At 28.1% G+C, this 23,986-nt stretch overlaps 3 protein-coding genes across 5 annotated transcripts; all 3 read right to left on the bottom strand.

Annotated features, from left to right (window-relative positions):
* Window positions 1–3,465: 3,465 nt before the first annotated feature.
* On the bottom strand, window positions 3,466–4,773 carry LOC133039777 (uncharacterized). Its single transcript, XM_061118725.1, has 3 exons — window positions 4,695–4,773; window positions 4,560–4,564; window positions 3,466–3,963 (listed from the first exon to the last, which is right to left on the bottom strand). The coding sequence occupies exons 1-3, from the start codon at window positions 4,771–4,773 to the stop codon at window positions 3,466–3,468; spliced, it is 582 nt and encodes a 193-aa protein (XP_060974708.1).
* On the bottom strand, window positions 4,727–7,733 carry LOC115697977 (succinate dehydrogenase subunit 7B, mitochondrial-like). 2 transcript variants are annotated; one of them, XM_030625152.2, is made up of 2 exons: window positions 7,577–7,733; window positions 4,727–5,419 (listed from the first exon to the last, which is right to left on the bottom strand). In XM_030625152.2, exon 2 carries the CDS (start codon window positions 5,279–5,281, stop codon window positions 4,976–4,978), a length of 306 nt encoding a protein of 101 aa, XP_030481012.2. In that variant the 5' UTR covers window positions 5,282–5,419; window positions 7,577–7,733; the 3' UTR covers window positions 4,727–4,975. The 2 variants fall into 2 exon arrangements, with proteins under 2 accessions (XP_030481012.2, XP_030481013.2); XM_030625153.2 differs by having other exon boundaries at window positions 4,727–5,533; window positions 7,577–7,688.
* A 1,880-nt stretch (window positions 7,734–9,613) lies between these two features.
* LOC115697942 (uncharacterized) lies at window positions 9,614–12,909 on the bottom strand. Of its 2 annotated transcripts, none has more exons than XM_030625117.2 (6): window positions 12,661–12,909; window positions 11,746–11,917; window positions 11,015–11,656; window positions 10,393–10,840; window positions 10,210–10,291; window positions 9,614–10,043 (listed from the first exon to the last, which is right to left on the bottom strand). In XM_030625117.2, exons 1-6 carry the CDS (start codon window positions 12,688–12,690, stop codon window positions 9,834–9,836), a joined length of 1,584 nt encoding a protein of 527 aa, XP_030480977.2. In that variant the 5' UTR covers window positions 12,691–12,909; the 3' UTR covers window positions 9,614–9,833. The 2 variants fall into 2 exon arrangements, with proteins under 2 accessions (XP_030480977.2, XP_030480978.2); XM_030625118.2 differs by lacking the exon at window positions 12,661–12,909 and adding an exon at window positions 12,042–12,188.
* Between the last annotated feature and the right edge of the window lie 11,077 nt (window positions 12,910–23,986).

Consider the following 23,986-nt stretch of genomic DNA (forward strand, 5'->3'; position numbering starts at 1 on the left):
GATGATCGAAGGTCCACGGGGGGCTATGTGATTTTTCTTGGAGGTAATTTGGTTTCTTGGTCTGCCAAGAAGCAAAACGTTGTTGCTAGGTCCAGTACTGAAAGTGAATTTCAAAGCCTAGCCAACACTGCTGCAGAAATTAGGTTGCTGGTGAACTTGCTATCTGAGTTGCACATAAAACCAGCTCAAACACCAGTTATCTGGGTTGATAACCAAGGAGCAGCTGCACTTGCAGCTAATCCTATCTTTCATGCTCGATCTAAGCACATCGAAATCGATCTTCACTTTGTAAGGGATCAAATTTTGGCAAAGGAGTTAGCTGTCCGATATGTTCCAGCCACAGATCAAATCGCAGATTCTCTTACAAAACCTCTCTCTACAGATCGATTTTTGTATCTCAAAGGCAAACTAAAAATGGCTTCCACCCCTTTTCGTTTGAGGGGGGATATTAACTAATGTTTTACTGGTTTTAACTGTCCTTTATTTTCTGTTAACAGTTAGTTAATTTCAGTTAGTTTCTTTAACTAACTTCTGTTTTGCTTTGTAATCTTTGAGTATAAATAAAGTGCTTACTGCTCATTTTTAGAGCTAAGCTTTCAGCTAATTCCTCTCTCTCTGTTCTTTCTTTTTCTCTGAGTTTTACTCTGGTTTTTACCATCTGATTTAGCTTGATAAGCTTCTACAGAGACAAATAAAGAGATAATTCTAAATTATACTGAAATTACATATTTATTTAATATAGACCGTATTATATTAAATAATAAATACTATTATGTTTGAATAAATATATTGTATTAATTATTATGACTAAATTTTTTAATACAATATAAGTTATATTATTTAATACATAGTAAATTGTCCATATTAGCTTGTATTATAATATTTACAAAGTACCCGGACCTGGAACCCAAACCCAGACCCAAAATCAAAACTAGGACTGGGACCCGAACCTCAGACCCAGACCCTGGACTTGAACCCCAAACTCGGACCTCGAACATCGAACCTGGGACCAAACCCGAGCCTGACTTGGACCTGGACTAGAGAACCGAACACGGACCCGACCCGTAGTTGGTCTTACCCGTAGTCAGTGTTGGGGTCGATTCTATTGAAAATATATTGTACCTTTATACTATATATTAATACATGCAAGTCAATACCAAATATAGTATTGTATTAAATACTACTAATACAATATAATATAGTACAATCTATCACAACACAATACAATTCAATATGACATACCAAACGAGCCATATATGTCTATAGTTACAAGCTTACAATTATTGTTACATTTAAACCTATTAAATATTTCAAATTAGAATTAACATTATGAGTAACTATTGAAATAGATTTTTATTTAATGTTACTTTGCAAATGACTTTTATTCTATAATGTTTTACGAAACAACATTAATTCTCAATAAAGTGTCGAGAATATTAGATAAAAGCATCGAGTGTGTCTCAAGAATTATTTGCAAAGAATCATAAAAAAAAAAAAAAAAAAAAAAAAAAAAAACTATTATATCAATAATTATATATATATTTTTAAAAAATACTATTTATTAAAACACCCCTTAGCATTAATGAAACATAATTATGTGTTATTCTTGAATGTGTGTCAAATAAGTCCATAAATTAACTAATTTTGTCATTAGAATAAGTTGGCATGTGCTTTGGTTGGGTGGCTATTTTGATGGTTCCATAGTCTTTTGGTTTATGCAATAAAATCATTATATATTATTATATTTTTATTTAATTAATGGTTGTTTTTAAAAAAATATTATTTAGTGTAAATAGTTAATAAATCTTAGGGTGCTTTTGCAATACACCTTATTAAAATGAGTGTACTGATGCAACTCCTAACTGTTTCGGTATCTATGAAAACTTTTTAGTCTAATTTTTTTTATAGTTGTATATGTTATAGTTATTTAAGACATTCTGCAAAATTTTGAGAAATTTAGAATACTTTACAATATCGAAATCAATGTTTAAACTGTCTATTTCACACGCATATAAAATAAAAAAGTCATGTTTGCAACAAACTCTTTGAACATTGTTTTCGACGTGTTAAATTTTTTTAAATTTTTCTAAATTTTGTTAGATGTCTTAAATAACTATAATGTATACGAACATAAAAAAAATTGGACTAAGTAATTTTTTAGATACCGAAATAGATAAAGGTTCATCGATACACCCTTTTTAAAGTGGTGTATTGTAGAATTTTCCTAAATCTTATTCCCTTTTTTTAGCCACTAATTTAGGATACCTAGCCAAATTTGTGGGCTTTTTTGCTATTTGGGTGGATTTGAATCTTTTTCAGGTTGGGCCTAAGAGACCATTTTATTGAGAAAAATTGAAAAATACTTTTTTTTCTTATACATTAACTAAATTTATATTTAAATAAAATTTAATTCAAATATACATTTTTTATTAGTATTGTACTCAAATTACCTTCATAACCTTACATAAATAAGACACAATTTCAAACATAATAAATTGTGTTATTTGGAGATGGATGTGTAGGTTTGTAAAAAAATTAGGGCAAAATTTTAGTTAGGAAAGAATGGAGACTATCGTGAAATGATAGAGGTAAAATTGGTAGAATGATTGAAAAAAAAAAAGGTAAACATAATAGATTCTGAAAGAGAATAAAAATTAAAGGCATCAATTTAAAAGAAGTATGTAGTGTAACAATTACAACTTTAGTTATGTACAAAAGTGAGTAGTTTAACTCATTATTTGATTTATTTTATGTACTAAACAAACTTGGGAATGATAGTAACAATTACAAATAAGATACTGTGAGATTTAAATGTATGACGAGTACCAAGAAAATACAATGATAACAACGGTTTTCAAATTATATCATTAGTTCTCTATAGATTTATCATTGTCATATATATTTCTTAATTCTAATTTAATTTATTCAAACGATGTATATGACTTAATTATCACTAAATAGCAATTTGTTTCCTAGTTACTCATAAAATAAAGTGGAGAAAATAGAGTGGGTGATATTGTAGCAAAATTAAAAACCCAAACCAAACTAGTAGAAGCAAATACATAAAGTCTTAACAATTCTATTCAAAAAAATAAGTGATTGTTTAACAAATACATAAAAACAACTAAAAAATTATAAAAATACAATTATACAGAATTTTAAATATTTTTACAATTTATATAATTATATTTACAAAAAATACAGTCTTTTTTGTTGTACTGTATGTTATTTTTTATTATTGTTTTGATGTTGTTTGCATGTTATTTTCCTATTACTTTTATGTAATTTTTTTTTAATATTTTTGTGATGTTTCTATACAAAACCATAAAAATATAATAAATAAATAAATGTAAAAATATATATATTTTTCTAAAAAAAAATAATACTTTGTGTAATTATCCCAAAAAATAAATTAAAACCACAAGTAATTTTCAAAAGAGTAAGAAGGGCTAATCTAATAGATTCCTAAAGCGTGGGTAGAAGCCAAATAGGCGGGCGACGATTCATTTTGTTGAGTGTAGCTGAGTGTAACTTAAATTCATCATTTTCTAGATCATATAGTCCTACATCGAAAATCATAGGAATTGATGAACCACAAATCACATCCTCATCATGGGTAAAATATATACAATTTGGTTGAATCCCATTAAATCTAGTAGCCAAAACCGATACTGAAGAGTTATCACCAACGAACAAAGCCATTTCACCAAGACTTTTCATATGAATCCAATTGTTTGACTCCATGCAATACCTCCAAGTTCGACGAATTTCATCTTTAATATCCCAACGAAAAAACCTTTCAACCAATATAATATGTCCATATGATTCCACCAGGTATCTCTTCAATCCCAAATGCAGCAATGGAATCTCACGAGCAAGTTCTCTTACTGTTGAGTCGACGCAAGGGCTTCTAAGATCAAAAGATCTTAAGGTACCATCATTAATTATCGCATAAAATAAACCCTTAAAATGAATGACATCAAAAGAATAAAAATACAGCTCTATTTTTATCTAAATTTGGGGGCCATCATCCCTTGACAATTTAATGAAAGCCATGTCGAGTTGAATTACGCTGGGTGACATATTGTTACCATAACTAGGTTTGTAGAGTGTTACTGTCCAATCTCTGTTTATTGTTTACTACCCAACCCTTTGAGGAGCCGCAATTTGCGGAGCGGGTCTGATCCGATTCAAGATCCAATAACTATCCGAATATTTCGGAGCAGTAATGATCCGTCAGGTCTGATAATATTTATATCGATTATGTAATTCTTTCATTTGTTGATGTTGATTATCCTTCATCAATTACGCCACATATGACAAACAGCACCAAATCTTATAAAATCAATCAATGATTCAATTTTCTCTAAAATTTATCTTATAAAATCAATCAATGATTCAATTTTCTCTAAAATTAACTCTAAGATATCTCTTGGAGTCTCGGTCCAATCTAAAAAAAATACAGAATAAGAGGGAGTAAGTGTTAATTGTGCTATACAGTCTTGTTAAATTGCCTATACCCATTTTCATACACTCAATCCTAATTCAATAGGTAGTACCCCATCTATTGTTTGAGTAAACTCAACAATAGAAGCATATTGGTTACAACAATTTGAGAATAAGTAAGATGATATGATTTTTATAAATGACAAGTGAATGAGTAAAGAGTAAGGCAGATTTGCAATAATACTTACAGTGAGGTTTGTTTGTTTGAAATTGAATGATGTTTGGATCAGCATCAACGATTTCCTTCATAGTATTATCATTAACCATTGTTAAATGTGTCTCGCTTGAATATACTATTATTTTTTTGAAGAACAAATCTTATTAAGAATGAGGCTGGAAAACATAAATTCAAACCAAGTAAATGTAGCCATTTTTTCTGCATTTGAAAGTCAGAATATTCCTGCTATAGTTGCTGAACTATTAAGGCCAAAGAGAGACACACATAATAAACTCATCATTATGCACTTCTTCAATTTTCTGCATTTGCTTGTTTCCGAGCCTCTTCTCGCATCACTGCTCTAGTATATATTTCATAGCAACAACCTGCTACAACAACTATAGTGAGTACATCTCCCACTCTCATAAGTCGCCTCACATTAGGCTTATGTGACTTGAATCGCTTTAAAGATGGGTCCTCAGCCAAGAGAGCTAGTTCGCGCTTTCCTGGTTCTACATGAAATTGGCGACGCGAGAGGGAAAGGGCATTGTTTCTTGCTCCCTGAAAGTGAGAGCGCAATTGAGAGGCAACAGCAGTTTTGTTGAGGATGAAAGCCATGATTGGTGAAGGGTAAAGGTGTAGGGCGAGCGAGAGAGAAAGAGAAGACCGATCAAGAGAGCAATTGGTTGATGGAAGGAAGGAGATGAAGAACAGAGGCGGCTAGGCTTGGTTGTTCTTCCTGTCGGGTGAGCTTTCCTGAGAAATGAAACTCTTGTGTTATCAAGAGGTGGATATTACCTCAATGTTGAGCCTTCATTAATATTTAACTTTACTATTCCCTTTTCAATACTACCCTCCTCCATACCCACTCTAGAGAAAATAATTAACAATATAATTATTAATCTTACTCTAAATTAAATTTATAATCCTCCTGATATGAAAAAAAAAAAACAGTACTTTGTATAGTAAAGAACTACAGATTGTCAAATACACATAATCTCAGTAATTGGTATATTACATATTAAAGAATGAATTAATATGTTAAATTAAGGATGGGTTCACACAATGTTAAATTAGAGCACAAACATTAATATTATACAACTAACTATGTAATCTGTATATAGAGATTGAAAGATTCAAAACAAAACAAAAAAAACAGTGTTAATGGAATTACTCACTCACAGACTCAAACTAAGAAATGGTACGGTGTGTTGAGTGGAAACATATGTGTATATATATATATATACTAGACTACAGGACCATTTTTTGACAGGACAAAATTATGTCCCTTATACATAATATATATTTATATATATATGTATAATTATGAGGTTTGACAATTATAAATTGAGAATTGTTAGAATATAACTACGACTATACATATGGTGGCTATCTCACTCTCTGGGTCCCACTTTCGAATCCATCCATTAACGGCTGATGAGTGAAGAATCAAATTTTTCTTCTTCTACATTCCCTTTCTCTCTCCCAATAAATATATATATATATATGTATATATATGTATGTGTGTCATTGTAGTTAGTATGGTGAAGTGTGATCATATATAAAAATTTAATGTTGCACTGGGTGTTCAAGCAAGAGTTAGAAGAAGAGAGTTATATATATAATAAGTAATCCGGCCATATCCAAGAATAATAGTGACAATTCTTCCAAGTTATATATATTTTTGTTATTATATTTGAGTAATTTTCTTATTATTATTATTATTATTATTATTATTATTATTATTATTATTATTAAAAAAATAACTTCAGTAGGTTTTTACAAACCTACTAATATTTTTCATTCAAAAAAACTTACTAATAATATATATTTTTGTTATTATATTTGAGTAATTTTATTATTATTATTATTATTATTATTATTTAAAAAAATAACTTCAAAAAACTTAAAAGAAAACAACTTATAGATACACATTCTCTAACAATAAATAATTTCAATCAATATTTACCAAAATATTTTTTACTCTTACCCATTCGTATTTTTTATATATCATATTTTAATGTATTTTGGTATATGTGGCTCAAGATATACTTTCGGTTGGAGTCTTAGTTTTGGACAGACTCAAAGTTTTTGATGACTTTCCAATCAAGTAAAAGCATAATTATATAACTTGGAAGAATTGTCACTATTATTCTTGGATATGGCCGGATTACTTATTATATATATAACTCTCTTCTTCTAACTCTTGCTTGAACACCCAGTGCAACATTAAGTTAATGATTCAAGGAATCCTATGAGGAATGTAAGGATATCCCCTAAAAATATATAGCAGATGGATTATATATACATATATTTCTGAAATTGATGACAATAAATGAAAGATAGTTTGTGTGAATAGGTGCTTATTGTGAATAGTTGTATCTATATGTGGGAGGATGCAACTCTTAGTAATTTGTATTTCTGTTAAAATTAACTTTTTATTGGAGAATATTCTGTTAAAAAACATAACAATCTGTTAAATGCACAACAAAAATGGTTAGATAGACATTTATATAATAGGTAAGATATATATATATATATATATATATATTTGTAGAATGAAACCTAAACCTAATTTATGGTATTGAACTTTTTCGAGTGGGCTTATATTTGGGCAAACAAATTAATCTCTCCAATCAAAAAACACATTCCTCCAATCATAAAATTGGAATTTGGGGATCTTGTTGTCATTAGATTATCAACAGAGTAAAGTGTGTGTTTGGTGTTTGTATTATAATCAAATTTTTTAGGGTATTAGATCACAACTATATCAACATCAATAGAATCCTTCATTGCAATATTATTATTGTAACATAATTTCATCATCACTCATAAAAGAATATCATTATCATTAAATATATATGAATGATTGTCAACAAAACATATTAAAAAGAAGTGAGGTGAAGAGATGACCTGAGAAGTGAAAGAGAGACCCCCCCACCCGGAACTACGGAAGAAACAGACTCTGACTTTACTCCGGCCAAAAGAGAAGAGAGAATCGTTTACAGAGAGAGAGGCAACTTATGTGTAAAAGCCCTTAACTATTTTTTTTTTTCTTAAATACACACAAATAAATTTTTTAATTTTTTTTAGTTAACGTTTACATATCTATATTTAATAAGGTCCTGTTTGGTAACAATTTTGTTTTCTAATTTTTTAATTACAAAATGAAAATAAGATTTTTGTTTTTAAAAATTTTGTTTTTGAAAAACAAAAATGCGTTCTGTAACCACTTTTGTTTTTCAATTTTAAAAACAGAAAAACAAAAGTGTGTTCTCTAAAGTTTATTTTTATCTTTATTTTTTTGATTTATTTAAGTCGGGTCTAGGTCCGGGGTCGAATTCGGATCCGGGTCAGAGATCGGGTTCAGCACAAGGGCCGTGAGAGAGGATTTGGGTCCGGATCTTGTCGGAGTCCATAATATTGATTAAGAAAAAAAACTGTTTAAAAAAATATTGAAAGTGAGTTTTTTTTGTTTTTAAAATTTTGATTCTCAATTAAAAAATTGAAAAGCAAAAACAGTTTTTATAGAACATGTTTTTAAAATATATTTTCACTTTTCTAATTTTAAAAATAAAAAACTAATTAAAAAAGTGTTACCAAATGCCACCTAAAATTTTGGTGGCAAAACCTACTGAACTCTCATTCTGTTTTGTTCTGTACCCCTCCGTCCAAAAATCACAGTTAAATGCCACGGTGGACTGTCCACGTATACACACTTGCACACGTGGCAAATTTTTAGTGGTCCACGTAATATTAATTTTAAAATAATTTAAAAATTAAAAAAAAACAATTTATAAAAATAAAAAAAAATCTTTTTTTTTCTACTATGTTGACAACACAATAATAAAGAATATCAATGTGATAAGAATTTGAATGAATTTATAAATCAAATAAATGATCATGAAATAAACATGTAAACCAATGAAATAAATCTATTTCTTTATTGATAAATGAATATACAATATTGAAATAGAGTTTTATTTAGGGCACAAAATCCAACACATACATGATCTTCTTCTGATGATTAATTATACCACTGATCAAAAAGATATACCTGGCTATATTTCATCTCTTCAACAAATTTAGTAATGAGCATAACGACCATATTATTCCGATAAAGAGAAGAATCTTTTTTTATTGCGTGTACATGTAGAATTTGTTCTATTCAACTATTCAATAGATGCCTTTAGTGACAAATCTTGTTGATAGTACGGTAGTCGTATCTAAATATATAAATGTCGTGGTCGAAGCTGGATTTGTTAAATCATTCGCATGTATTTGAATAGAAGTTAACCATTCATTCCAACATAAATAGTGATTATTTGTTCTTCCACCGAAAGAGAGGCTGGTTGAAATTGTTTGAGTAATTCACGTAATTGTTGACATCTTACCAATTGATTCTGAGTAACATTATCGACAATAAAAAAAAATAACTAAATTAAAAGAAAAGAAGTGACTTAAGCAAATTTTTTTGTATAACCTTAGACCAATCAAACGAATATTAATAAATACGTAATCAATTAAACACTATTTGAAAATGAAAATAATTCCGAAAAGGAAATTAATTGATAAATTTTTACTTATACAAAATCATTTTCCTATGTGTGGATATGACTAGCATATCAATTTTTTTTTTTTTATATAGGTATATTTAGTTCATTTGATTTGTGCCATAACATATTTATTTATTTAAAGATAAATATAATTTTATTTCCTTCTCTACGAAAAAAAGAATGATTAATTACTCATAAAATAAAGAAATAAGTCTTTATATAAAATTGAATACAATCTTACATAATTTAGTATCAAGTTGTGTGTATTTAAATTTAAGATGGAATATGTAAATTCCACTACTAAATTCATACTAACTAATCAAGATATAGTGGTATCGATCACCATGAGTGTTCTCTATGAAGTCTTTCATGTTTGGAATGTTGAGACTAAATATGGAGTCTTGAATTCTTTCTTTTATGAACAAATTCATTCATACTTGGGAACTAAATGTACTAATACAAACAAGAATGTTTGACTTGGTACATACAAACTTGATTATCACTACCACACACTTTGTAAAGTAAAGGCCTTCCTAATACAAACAAGAAAGGCCACTTTCTTTTTTCTTTCTTTTTCTGTTTTCTCTTTTCAAGTATTGATTTTTTTCGGTTCATCACATTAACCAACCACAACAGATGTATTGAGAAGCAGATGGCATTCTTCCTGTTTGGCGAATGTATTCGGCTTGGGCAGCAGTTTTTTCTGCATCTCGGTTCTTTCTTGCTTCGGCTGCTGCTCGTTTTTCTTCTGATCTTTGCCTTGTCATTGCAGTTTTTTGTACCATCTTTGCTTGAGCTTGAGCTCTCATTTGCTCCACTTTAGCCTAAAATATTCAGATTGTGTTGTAATGTTAGTTCCAAGGCCAAATGAAGTAGCACCAATATCAATACAATTTTCAAATCTTGGAAGCATTTTCCCTTTTTTATAGCTTTGACAAACATATTTTTGATGATCATGCAAAACAAGTGACAAAGAAAAGTGTCAAATACCTCTATTCGCCTCAACTCGGCTTCTAATTTTGCCTTCTGCTGACTCTCCCATGCTTGGATTTTGATTTCTTCGCGCTTAAATCTGTACAGTGTTAATACCAAAATGATCAAATAAACCATATTAGAACATGAATTCTCACAGTTCTACTTCATGCCGAAAATGCTTAAAGTCATGAAAAGTACCTTGCAAAATGTTTAGATTTTTCGGCTTCTTCCCAGTCAGCTGCTCTCTTTTCATTTTCAATACGTGCTAGCTCGTCTGCCTTAGTTTTTTCAGCACAAGATCTTTGTCTTTCCTGCTCATCTTTACTCGCCCAAGCAGCGATATTCGTCTTGCCAAGCTGGACACCTAGTGCTACAATTTCTCTCCTAGTCTTAAGCTTCAATTCTTCTTCTGACAATTCTTTCTTATTGATTTCAGTTGGATGTTGTGATTCCCTATCACGGGCAAGCTCCGTAGGAGTTGAAGCTGGAGCACCTCCTCTAGGAGTTGATGGCATTGAGGAAGTTGGGCTGCGAATTGGGGTGGTTGCACCAACAGGAGTAGCAGTTCTTGAAGGTTCAAGACTTGTACCGGGTGTCATTTCGGTTCCCATGTCTCTCATTGAGACTGATCTTATGGCAGGAATCCCTACATAATGAACCACTCAAAGATATCATCTTCTTCATCTATCTATGCTCTTACTATTATTACAAGTTCACAGAATCAGAATCTATAGAATACTAGTTCATGAAACTGAAGTCTATTGTTAAAGAATCACATATGTGAACTTGATCATAGGACAAAAAAAAGGTGAGTACAAACCTGAAGTCTCATCTGATGAACCTTTCGGGCATATTAACTCCCCTAATTCTTTCAAATCCTTACTCTGAGTAGATTGATCAACCAATGCTTGCCCCAAAATGGGGTGATTACCAGAAGAAACAAATGAGAACTTATCGAATCCAACATGTGAGGCGGTTTGACAGAAATCAACCCTCTTGGTGTCTGCCATTCTGCTAAGTAACAATTTGATATCACAGTTACCAGACTCTGGAGCAACTCTCACCATATTTGAATTTGGCATCCTATTAGTTTGGTTTTGTAAAGCATTCCTTTTATGATGATTATGATTAGCTTGTACATTCTGTCTATTCATTATCCATTTCTCAGCATCATTCCACTTAGATGGCATAGGTCTTGAAATTGACCTTGAAATGGGATTATGTCCTGATCTTTCCCCCTTATGAAACTCAAAACTAGAAGAGCTAGCATTACTGTCATAATCAAGATTGTCATCTTCCAATGTTCTCAGAGGATGAACTGTGCTTGAATTGCTGCTATCACCCTTTGAACAATGCTGAGTTCTTACTCTACCAGTCTCACCATTTTCTTCAGGGAATGACTCTTTTAGCTGGTCACTATGCCTTGCCCCCAATGTTGAAACTTCTAAACTTGGAGATGTAACTGAATGAGCATATAACAGTTAGTTTAAGATGAAATAAAAGGTAAAAACACTCAAAAATGTGGTTGGTTCACAAGAAAGAAAAACAAACCTTCTTCATCACCAGTTGATGTGTCTAACAAGCTGTTCTTGACAAAATCAGAATCAGCAAGTTTTGCAGGAGAAGTTCTTGAGGAGTTACTGTTGGATCCATCTTTCTTCCTAAGGTGGTTGTGAGCACCCATGAGCTTCATCCTCAGTTTGCTTGGGGAAATCATGCCTGTCTGCAATTAAGAACACAAAGACCAAAAAAAATATAAAAAAGAAGACTACTGAAAAGAAAAGCTTCCAAAAGCACATTTGTAAGAAGAAATCATTTTAATAAGACAAACTGAAATAATTACTCACTACTTTAATCATTCTAAATCATCTGAAACCAAAACCAAACACCATTTTGTGGATTCAAATTTTAGTAAAAGAAAAACAAACAACAAAACAAGAACAACCATATATATAAAGAAATATTTACATTGTGAAGTAATTAATAATCAATGAAAAAGACTACACTGCACAGATATAATATTCTTCCAACTCTGAAGTTTAAAAGTCATTCAAGACAAAATTGAAGTCCAAATGACTATTACTAATACTAAAGACACATTACCATTCACACTGATATTGGCTGCCACCTTTTACAAATTTTCAGCTTGAGAAAAGAAAAAAATACCAAACCCCACTAATTTTTTTAACAAGACACCAAATGGGCACATCTTAATTGGTCAAAAAGTTAAATTTTAACACAAACCCAGAAGAAAGAGAGAACGAAATTCAAGTAAGCAAATTTAGAAACCAAAAAAAAAAATTAAAAATCAATTTTTTAGTGAAGGTGATTTACAGTACCCTTTTGTACAAGAAAGAACAAAAACACAGGAGGAAAAAAAAAGGTAGCATTTAGTTGAAACTATGATGATAATGAGAAATGGGTTACTGCCATTTTCAATGGTAAAAAAATCCAAAAGAACCGTACCTGCACTTTGTGAATTCTCTCGTACTCCATTAGATCTCTCTCTCTCTCTCTCTCTCTCTCTCTCTCTCTCTCTCAAACTCTTATTAACTCAGCTATGGCAGTAAGTAGCAGGAGAAGAAGAAGAAGAAGAAGAAGGAAAGGGCTTTCAGCTTTGATGGGTGAAAGGCATTACAGAGAAAGACAGCTTTCTCTCTCTCTCTCTCTCTCTCTCTCTCTCTCTCTCTCTCTCTCTCTCTTTCCTTCGAACTCTGGCTCAGTCTCTGTTTTGTAGGCAAGCAAACGACAATGCTCAAAGTTTGACTCCTCTGCGACAAAGACCACGGTCCACTCCCTGTACCAAACCTATGATTCACGCCACGTGAGAGCAGGACCAATTGAACGATGACGTGGCGTAATTTAGTGGTCGGCGGAGTTCCTTGCCCATATTATTATAACCCGAGGATTTGCCGATTTCTTAGAAAACAATAAATTAATATGTATTAAATTTTTCTATTTTTTTTTTGAAAGGAATAAAATATATTTAATTAAATTTATGTTTTAGTTAATATATTTTTTTAAAGCAAATTAGATACTTATTTTAAATGGAAAAGGACAAAAGTTCATTTATAAAAGAAAAAAAAGGACAAAAAGTTAAAACACAAAAATGATAAGGGTGACTATTCAATGGTTACATTTTTATTGTAACCATATGGTTACATTTTTCTTTAACCTGTAATAGCAGGTTACTAATAGGTAGACTTTCATTTTTTAGATTTAATTAATTATAATTAACTATTTTCTTAAAATAATTAATTAAATAGACATTCCTTTTTTAGAATTATTTAATTATAATTAACTATTTTCTTAAATTAATTAATTAAATATTTAACAAGACTTCTTTTAGTAATTAATATTTATATTTAAATCCTTACTTGAATTATTTTAATAATTAAGCCATTTAATTATAATATTTACAAAAAAATTTATTTTTTTTTACAAAAATTAAACTTCTTTTGACACAAATTAAAATTCTCTTCTTATAATATATTTTCAAATAATTAATTATTTTTAAATGATATTTAATTATTTTGTTACAATTATATGAACTAAGTATGAGACCTCAAGCTAATCAATCGATAACAAGTGCAGCCATTTTTTTTTTTAAAAATCCTTCAACTTATTTCATTTTTTACTTTTTAAATATTTAAATAAAAAAATTAAATAATTATGTGTAATAATTTAAAATTAAGATTACAAGTATAATAAAATTTAAATTATGAAATTATATGTGTATAATTTTAAATTATAAAAAACTTTGCTATAAAATTTTAAATAATTTAAGTATAAAAAAATAAATTGCTAAAAGATCCTTATATAGTAATAAATTGTAAAAAATTAATTAATAATTATAATTAATTTAATTTTAAAATATAATTAATCTTAATTAAAGTTTTATAAGGAAATAAATGATTAGGTTACTTTCAGGTTACAAGTATTTTTTATTTATTTTTATTTAATTTCCAAATTAATCACAACCATTAAATAGTAATCCAATGGCTTAAAAAAAATGTAACCATGATGGTTACAATAAAAATGTAACCATTGAAACCTCTTCCAAATGATAATGGAAAGAGTTAAAGGGAATTAAGACAAGGGTAATAATTTGAAGTTTATTTAACTTACCTTATTTAAAGCAAAATGGGTTATAATCAAATCAATCAAATAAATTTATTATCGTGTAATAATTTGTATTATAAATATTTAAGTTTAATTTTTATTTATAAATAAATACTTAAATTTATTTTTTGACGTTAATAATGTTTAAATTATAGTTCTAGAACGGTAAGTACTTAATTGGTAAGTGTTTAGTAAATTGTCACATGATAATTTATGATTGGTCTAAATTATTAAATTTTTATTTTAAAAAAATAATTAATTTAAATATACTAATAAAAAAAGAGTAAATAGTGGCATAAGTACTCAAAGTTTTAAGTTTGTAAGTGGCATAATCTCAATGTTTATTTTTAGCGGCATAAGTACCCAATGTTTGTAAAACTGTAATTTTTCTCTAATTTCGTCCGCACAAGTTCTATTATTTTTTTTAAACAGGCTACATATAAGGTCCAAATTCTTGATCATTGGGTCTATACAGAAACATGTAGTATCAGTTACTTTCGAATGTTCCTTTAATAAATTCAAAACGGAGTCTGTACTGACAAAGCTGGAGGAAAATTACAGTTTTACAAATATCAGGTACTTATGTCACTAAAAATAAACATTGAGTTTATGCCGCTTATAAACTTAAAACTTTGGGTACTTATGCCGCTATTTACCCATAAAAAAATAACACATGATAATAACTTGACATTTAAAAATTAGATACCTAAAAAAATTATAAAATATAACTTAATTATAATTACTACTAAAAATTAAATTTACATATTTATTTATAACCGAACGTTACATTTAAATATTTGTACCTTAAATTACTTTTTATTATTTTATAAAAGACTATACTATTTAATTAAAATTTATTAAAGAAATTGGTCAATCAATCTTGTCAATTAGTTGTTGTGGGTTCTCTTCTCTTCTACTTTGTTGTGAGGGAAAATAGATGTGACTAAAATTTGAGGAAAAATGGTTAAAAAAATAAACAAAAATCATTAAAAAAAATAGTCTTCTTATTCTTAAGAATACAATATTTAGAACAAAAGCTTTAGATAATAATATTTAATTACAAAAATACTCAAAAATAAAAATAGTCGAACAAAAAACCAAGTTACCCAATAATATTAAAGGTAGTTCCGTAGTTATAAAAAATATATTTAGCTAATAAATGAGCTACCACTTTAACTTTCTTATTAAAAAAATTTGAAATATTTTCAATCAAATATTTTTGTAATATTGTAATAAATTTATATTTATTACTCAACATTTGTATTAATATTTATTTATGATAATCAATTTGACATTATATTAAAAAAATTGTAATAAATTTAATTAAATTAAATAAATGGGAATAGCATTTTTTTTTTTTTTTTGCAATGTAAATTATAAATACATAATTATTGAATTTTCTTAACTATACGTATGTAATATGTATTAGGCTACTCATCATATTCATCTTATTGTAGTTTCATGATTTTGTTTTTTAATAATGTACATACTATTTTAGTTGACTTATTAAAATTATCTTTATAATTTTTTAGGAAACAACATGATATTAATATGAGAAAAATCTATAGCATAATCTTTTAAAATGTTATATTTTCATATATCATTTATCTATCGTAGTATTTATTTAAGAGAGTTTTTCAGTTAATTTTTTTTGTATATGTTGTAGTTTTTAAGAAAAAGTTTAGTAAAATAAAAGTTAAACAATTGCTGACTATCATATATGAAAATACAATTTATTATTGATATTAAACTATTTTAAATTTTCTGAAACATTTTAAGTCTTTTTAAATAATTATAACGTATATGATTATAAAAAAAAATAACAAAATAATTATTTCGAATGCTAGGATAAATAATAAGTGTAACGGTTATTTTACAGTGTTCTATAAGAATTACATATTAATATATTATGTGGTTATCACTTTCAACTAAGGCAATTTTTTTTTTCAACTTTCTTTACTAAATCAATTTAGTTACTCTAAGGTCACATATAGTAAAATCCAATCATCCTTAATTGTTAGATTTAAATTCAATTATGGTGGAAGATAATTTGGTGGTAGAGAATTGAAGATGTATCAATGTGTAAATAATAATGAATAATTATTCTCATAAAAAAATAATGAATAATTATTAATATATTATTAGTTGGTTGATAAATGAACAAAATTCATATGTACCTATTGAAACAAAAGGGGCCAAACTCCCATCCCTAATTAAAAAACATATATTAAGTTTTTTTCAGATTAATATTTATTTTAGAAAAATAAATGTCCTCTATTTTTTTTTTTTTTGAGTAGAATGTCCTCTGTTTTTTAAATGCAAATTAAAATAAAAAAAAATGTCCTTTAATTGACATTTTTGTGTAAAATGTACCAACAAAACACATGCATAATTAATAAAAATAAAATTAAAAATAAAATAATAAAGGACACATTCACGGGGGCACATAAGTACTTTAGTTAGGCATGAACAGTTTTTAGTAAATAATTCCAAATTATATATATAAAGAAAATAATAATTCAATATTATATTTATTTTAATTAATAAAAAAAAAGTTTTAAAAAATCTGACATTGATATGTCCCAACAAAATTATAAACAGTAACAGTAAACTCTGCATCGTACGATTTTCTTTAATCAGACGGCTCAGAGAAGCAGTTGAGAATTTTTACCAAAAGGATTTTGCCTTCTTTGAAAAATTTAGCAGAAGATCTTCTCTGCAGTTTCACTCATATTTTATTTATTTATTTATTTATTTTAATTTAGCTGAAATAAAAATAAAAAGTTAATTAATATCAAAATTATTCAAAGGAAATAATTAATAATGGACAAGGGTGATGTAAGCTTTTACAAATAGTCAAATAGTAAATTCAGGCTTTCATAATTTATCTCTTTGTCATTTATTAAAAGGGTTTTTTTTTTTCTTGTCATTATGACTATTAACTTTTCTTTTGAGTAATTCTTTATAACCATTAAATATTTCTTCACATTTTTTCTTTATTATACAATTTATTTTTTAGCAATTATGAATCTATGATTTTTTTTAAAGATAAATAAAATTAATTAGTAAATGGGACATAGTTCATTATATGCAGGTTTTGCTTATTGAGCATAATTAATAAAAATAGGTAAACTAAGCTATTTACAATTAAGATAAAAAATTTAACAATATCATCAAATGACTTATAAGTAGCCACATGCGAAACATCAAAACAATGCAAAAAATACTAAATTTCTCTTCTGAATGAAATGTTATAGATCACACTTATTAATAGAAATTAGTCAAGGATCTTCTAAGAAAAATTAGGTATAACGCCCAATTTATTCAAATAAGAATAACAAAGAATAACAAAACCAATCATATTAAAGACAACCCAGATGAAAGATTGATCCATAAAACAACGGGTTGACAATAATATAGGGAACCCCCAAATAACATTATTGAACCAAAAAATCTCACTTAGAATAAAAACTACTAATTTCATTAACACAATAAAATGGTCATTTATTAAGAAAAATAAATAATGAAAAGATAATTATTGTAATTAAAAAAAAAGTAAAACAAAACACTAAAAGAGACAAATAATAGGAGAACCAAACACCACCTCATCCCTGGATCCCGGTCATCACTAATATCCACACCAACTCACAACATATCACCATAGTCAGGAAAGTAGTAGCCAAATCCAAACCATCCCGGTGACAAACCTTAACCAGGGCACCACCGATCTGTTTGCATCCTCTTCCCCTGGCACACAACTGGAGATTCCATCACTAGACCACCCCCGACGAAACGGGGATCCACCCCTAAAGAAGGCAAATAGAATAATTGTCGACGGCAACCCATGACCCTGAGGGAACCCTCATGCATGACACCCTTCTCAAACCAAATCATGTTGATGCCAATATCAGCCACCACGAACCAAGAACCCAAACAAATTAACGAGGAAGAAAATAGTTGGTCCTCCATAAAATGTCTCCCTAGAGAGTATCATCAATATTCCCCCAATTATGCCACAACTAAGCCCCAAAAAAAGCTGGCAAGCCACAGCCGGAGAGAAGACCCAACTCTAGCAGAGGCAGCATTAAGAAAAACTTAGAGAGAAACCCCAATTTTTTGTATTGGATTTTCTTTGAATCTATGATTAGAATGTTTCTATCTAAAATATTATTTGATATTGTTAGAGAGTTCTACATTATTAATGTGTGGAAAGATAATAAAATATATAAGATGAATGGGATACTTCTCCCATTATCAATTTATTTTGAGATGGAACCTCATTCTTCTTATCTCAAATTCTAACATGGTATCAGAGTAAAAACAAATAAAAAAAAACCTCTAACGACTATCCAACTCAAAAAAAATCAATCGAAGTAGAGCAAAAAAAAAAAGAGCCACAAAAAATCCAAAAAAAAAAAAAACTGATCCAAGAGCCAAAAGTCAAAAATCCACTTGTGATTCAGGAATAGTGAGCCAAAAAAAAAGTCACCATAGATCCAAAAATATCGATCTAAAAAGTAGAGCAAAAAGAGCCACTTGTGATCAGGGATAGTGAGCCAAAAAAGAGACGCTTATGATTGAGTTGTCAAAAATAGTGAGCAAATAAAATAGCTACCATCTTGAGGGGCGATATTAGAGAGTTCCACATTGCTAATGTGTAGAAAGATATAATAGAATATATAAGATGAATGAGCTAGTCCTCTAATTGCCAATTGATTTTGAAATGAAATCTCATTCATCTTATCTCAAATTCTAACAGATATATCTCTAAAACATTAGATATCACTTTGTATTAAAAAAAAATAAATATATAAAATGAGTCTACAGTATATCTCCTTAAATGGGTGTTTTGTTAGATCACCAATAGAATTTTAGTCCAATTTATTTTATGATCACGTACATTATAGTTATATATCTATGAATTTTTAAAAAAAATTCGAGTAATTTACAATGACCACAGTAAAATTTATATATTTTGTTAGACGTGAAATTGCTTTTTCTTATACAAGCAGTAAGTAATTATTTAAGCCTTATTTTTGTTACTGTAAATTATTCGGAATTTTCCAAAAATTTACATTTTGTCTTAAATAGTTACAACAAATGTAATCATAAAAGAAGATTGGACTAAAGAAAATTTAAAAGTACCGAAACAGATAAAAAATCTATCAGAACAACTCTTTAGAGGTGTCTACTTCTGAAATTTCATATAAAAAATATATACCACTTAATATAAATACATTATAAGAGGGTGGTTTGATATTGAAAGATTTATTGTTTTGTAGGGTATTTTTGTTATTATGAATATGTGTAAAGTATAAATTTCTAGATAATCCAATCAAATTACCTCCGTTAATCTCGCCGTCATCTATGTTTTGAACAAAATATGCTTTACAAAAGAAATACACAATATATTTTTTTCAAAAATATATATACATATTTTTTTTGAAAACAAATTAAAAATTTATAGAAAAGAAGAAAAAGGAGAAGGGTGTCCATTAAAAAGAAAGAAAAAAACAATTGTATTAATTATAATAGTTGAATTAGTGGTGCTTAATATTTTTTATAGGTAACACTTTACGATCAAATGACGATATTCTTTCGAAGCTATTTTTTTAAGTTATATGGAAACTTGATACTTCACTACACCAATAGTGGTATGATCTCGAGGAGAATACTAAACTCTAGTAGTGTCTTTTAGCCATTTTTATGTATATATATAGGAATATGGGTCGAGCATTGTTATTGAGTATCAGTAGTGCTCAGTACCTTCTATAAGTACCACTAACTATTTTCTTAAGGTGGCATTTAGTTACAAAATAAAAATGGAATAATAATGGGAATAATAATAGGAATAGGAATAGAATAAAATGGAATTTCTAATCTTTTATTTAGTAAAGACTGTGGAATCAATAACTAAATAAGAATTGTGATATTTGGTATAGTATGGAATGAAATGAAATTTTTATTATTTTGAACAAAATATCTTTTACTCTTTTAAATAATTTTTGTTTTATAAAATTAACATTATGGTACAAATAAAAATGTAATATATATATTTATGTATCACTCTCAAATTGTATTTTTTAGATCCAATTATCAAATAATAAAATATAAATAAATATTTAATTTAATAGTCTATTTTATATTAAATATTTAAGTATCAACTAAATGTTATTCGTATTATTTAATCATCACACAACGTCTATTCATATAATTATAATAATGATATTGCTTTCCTATAATTCTATTAAAAAAATATAATAAATATATTATTACAATATTAAATGTTGTAGATATATGTTTTTAAATAAAAAATGTTACCTAGGGATGCACACGGGGCGGGAAATGGGCGGGGAGTGCTCCCCCCGTCCCCATCCCCGTTAAGAATTTTAATCCCCATCCCCGCTTATTCCCCATCGGGGATGGAGCGGGGACGGGGCGGGGAATCCCCTAATAATAAAATAAAGTTTATAACGAAATTTTTAATATACAAAAATATTAAACTACATAAAAATTAAAATATTACACATTAATTATTATTCAATAAACTAATTATTATCCAAAACATAACTTAAAATTCATAAAAAAAGATACTAATATACTAAAAAAATGCAAACATAAATTATAAATTATTATTAAAAATATAAGATAAAATACTAAACGGGTCCCCGCCAGAGCGGGGAGTGTGATCCCCGTCCCCGCCCCGTTTAATATTCGGGGACAAAAAGTGATCCCCGTTCCCCAATTAGACGGGGAATCCCCGCCCCATTAGAGGCGGGTCCCCGCGGGGCCCCATTCCCGTGGAGAAAATGTGCATCCCTAATGTTATCCATATAATTATAACTTTAATCATTTATTTATGAAAATGGTAGATAAGGAAAAATAATTTTTAATTAGTATAGAATGACTTCTTTAAGTTATTTTATTTAGGAAAAGTAATTCTTTAATTTACATGAATTACAATTCCTATTAGAATGAGTTTTTTAATAACAATAAACAAACTAAACACTTGAATAATCTTTCTTTAGAAATAACAATTTTATTCTTATATTTATTTATGCAAACTAAACACTACCTAAGTTGTATAAGACCGATATAATATTAATATGACGAATAAACATGTACTACTTAATTTTATGAGTCAAAGATACTTTTGGTAAACACATCAACCGAATGCATACTCATTATTTATTTAAGTGAATGAATGGTCTGATTAGGTTCAGAATTCCATATTTTTTTAAAATTAACTAATTATATTTATAAATAGAATTTATAATGTTTTATTCATGCATAAACCCTCTTAAGGCTTATTCTTCTTCTTCCAAAAAAGAAAGAAGAGGATGTGTCATGTGTGGTTGCCTTGAACCCCATAACCCCTAGCTAGCTAGTACTATCCCCTAATCCCTACAAACCCTAAACAATGGCCCTAGTTAGTAGTATTTTCATTTGGCCATTACCTAATCCACTATGCTACCTATAAATATATCCTACTATCTATATATACATGGGATTCCACAAATTTTCAAGTTTGGAATTGCATGCATTCAATATATAAATAATATTAATGAAAATAAATCAATAAATAAGAAGGTGAATTATTCAACTCAAATATCAACTGGTCTTTTGAATGCATATTCATTCCAAACTAATAAATACATATTTATATTCATTCCCTACAAAACACTACTACTAATAATTTACTGATTTTTTTATGTAGTGGTAATTTTTTTGTCACCATTAATTTGTAGTTGTACCTACTACAAATTTAACCATAACTATAAGTTAAAAATTAATGCCGGTTATTTTAAAATTGAATTGTATTGAATATAGTGTTCTTAACTCATAATAATAATAATAATAATAATAATAATAATAATAATAATAATAATAATAATAATAATAATAATAATAATGAGTTTTAATATGTCACACTGTATATTAATTAAAATATTAAGAGCATATATATATTTATAATAAATTATTAGATATATATAATATAAGTCTATATACATTAAGTCTCTATATATATATCTTTATATATTAAAAGTGCCTATCTAACGGTATTTATTGGTTTAACAGAATATACTTAAAAATAAAATAATATTCTGTTAAATTTAACGATATTAATAGTTTGATCTCCCGTTAACAAATAAATAAACCTAATAATTAAACCCAAAAAATTAAACAATCTTTTTTTTTAAATTAAAAAAAATCATCCACATATCTCTCTAACAAACTAGATATTTTCAATTTTTGAATTTTTTTTGTTATTTTTAGTACCTATGCTGCTGACTTTTTTAAATCAGTATGAAGTTTTCTTAAAATTAAATAGGTGACATTGATATTTTATGAAAAATTTAGATACACCCAAAAAGAAGTTAATATGCAAGACCAACGAGGTAGCAACTGATCAAAGAGTTCTCTCAAATTGTATCATCCAAGAATGAAGAGGTAAACATCACATATTTGTAACTTTATGTTTTCTTTCATGTATATGCTAACCCATTTATTTGGTTTCCAAAGAAGAAATAACTTCAACCAGGGGAGATGATGACTAAATGGAAGAAGTTTTAGAACTCAAAGGGACAACATTATTAATTAGACTAATACTATATGTTTCTGATATTGATGAACTGGTAATGATTTTATTTAGAATTAGTTTTTTAATTCTCGCAACCTAAAAGTATGTATTCATATTCATACCTCACATACAATTTTATGCACTGATATATTTATATTAAATGTATATATATATGTGAATATATTATTTTCTCTTATTTGTGTCTGCATTTTGGTTTCTAATTTGAAACAAAAGACCTTAAGAAGAATTGATTTCTTGAATTTAGGTCACTCAAGAGCGGCTTTCTACCTTATTTAGTGTCTGTGGTTTATAGACAAGTAAGTGAAAAGCCCTCTCTCCTCTCTATAATGTGTTAGTTAAGCTGAATATCTACTGTATGTGACTTGTTTCTAATTATCATGTTACTTCTTGTATAAATTTCATATGTAATAGCATATTATGGTTGCATATGCCGTTATGTATAAAACATATTAATCAGCTAATCCTTTTTGCCTCGTACTGTTTTTATTTTCTTTTCATTTAATTGGCTAACTCAAGTCTCAAGCTTCATGCCATCTCATTTAACACACACATATGTATAACCAAGTAAATATTTGAAAAACAAAAAACACACAAAAAAGGAATTAAAGCGATAAAAACAAGAGATATAAATAGATACTAATAGAATATTTATATGCATAAAACATATAGGCATTCGAAAGCTACTACCTGGTAATTAATTAATTAGATACTAATTAATAACAATAACTTGTTGCTTAATTAGAAAGTAAAATAAAGCTTGAAATTCTAAAGATATAATTAATAAGCTATGTCTATTTGTATCTGGTATTTTCTTCCTTTGTACGCTCTCTTTAATTATAATGTACAATCTATGATTACATGACTTTTGAGTACAATAATTAAGTGTGTAGTTACTTGGAGATATCTCAATTGATTTGGTGTATGAATGTGTGGTAGATGTATAGCTGGATGGGTTGAAATCCCCATTATAACATTTGAATTACAATGTGTATATTATAGGTTTATATACACAATTATGACATTCTTAACAATTAGTTATATAAAACATATCGTTTATAAAATAATTTA

The sequence above is a fragment of the Cannabis sativa genome, chromosome 7 (genome assembly GCF_029168945.1).
Source record: "Cannabis sativa cultivar Pink pepper isolate KNU-18-1 chromosome 7, ASM2916894v1, whole genome shotgun sequence".
NCBI lineage: Eukaryota > Viridiplantae > Streptophyta > Magnoliopsida > Rosales > Cannabaceae > Cannabis > Cannabis sativa.

Bases quoted from the DNA above. Each gene is read 5' to 3' on its own strand.
- LOC133039777 (XM_061118725.1), bottom strand. From the start codon at position 4,773: ATGGTTAATGATAATACTATGAAGGAAATCGTTGATGCTGATCCAAAC.
- LOC115697977 (XM_030625152.2), bottom strand. From the start codon at position 5,281: ATGGCTTTCATCCTCAACAAAACTGCTGTTGCCTCTCAATTGCGCTCT.
- LOC115697942 (XM_030625117.2), bottom strand. From the start codon at position 12,690: ATGGAGTACGAGAGAATTCACAAAGTGCAG. The intron at 10,292-10,392 runs GTACTTTTCATG...AACACTGTACAG, and splicing joins AAATCTAAACATTTTGCAAG to ATTTAAGCGCGAAGAAATCA. The intron at 10,044-10,209 runs GTATTTGACACT...TGAATATTTTAG, and splicing joins CCGAGTTGAGGCGAATAGAG to GCTAAAGTGGAGCAAATGAG.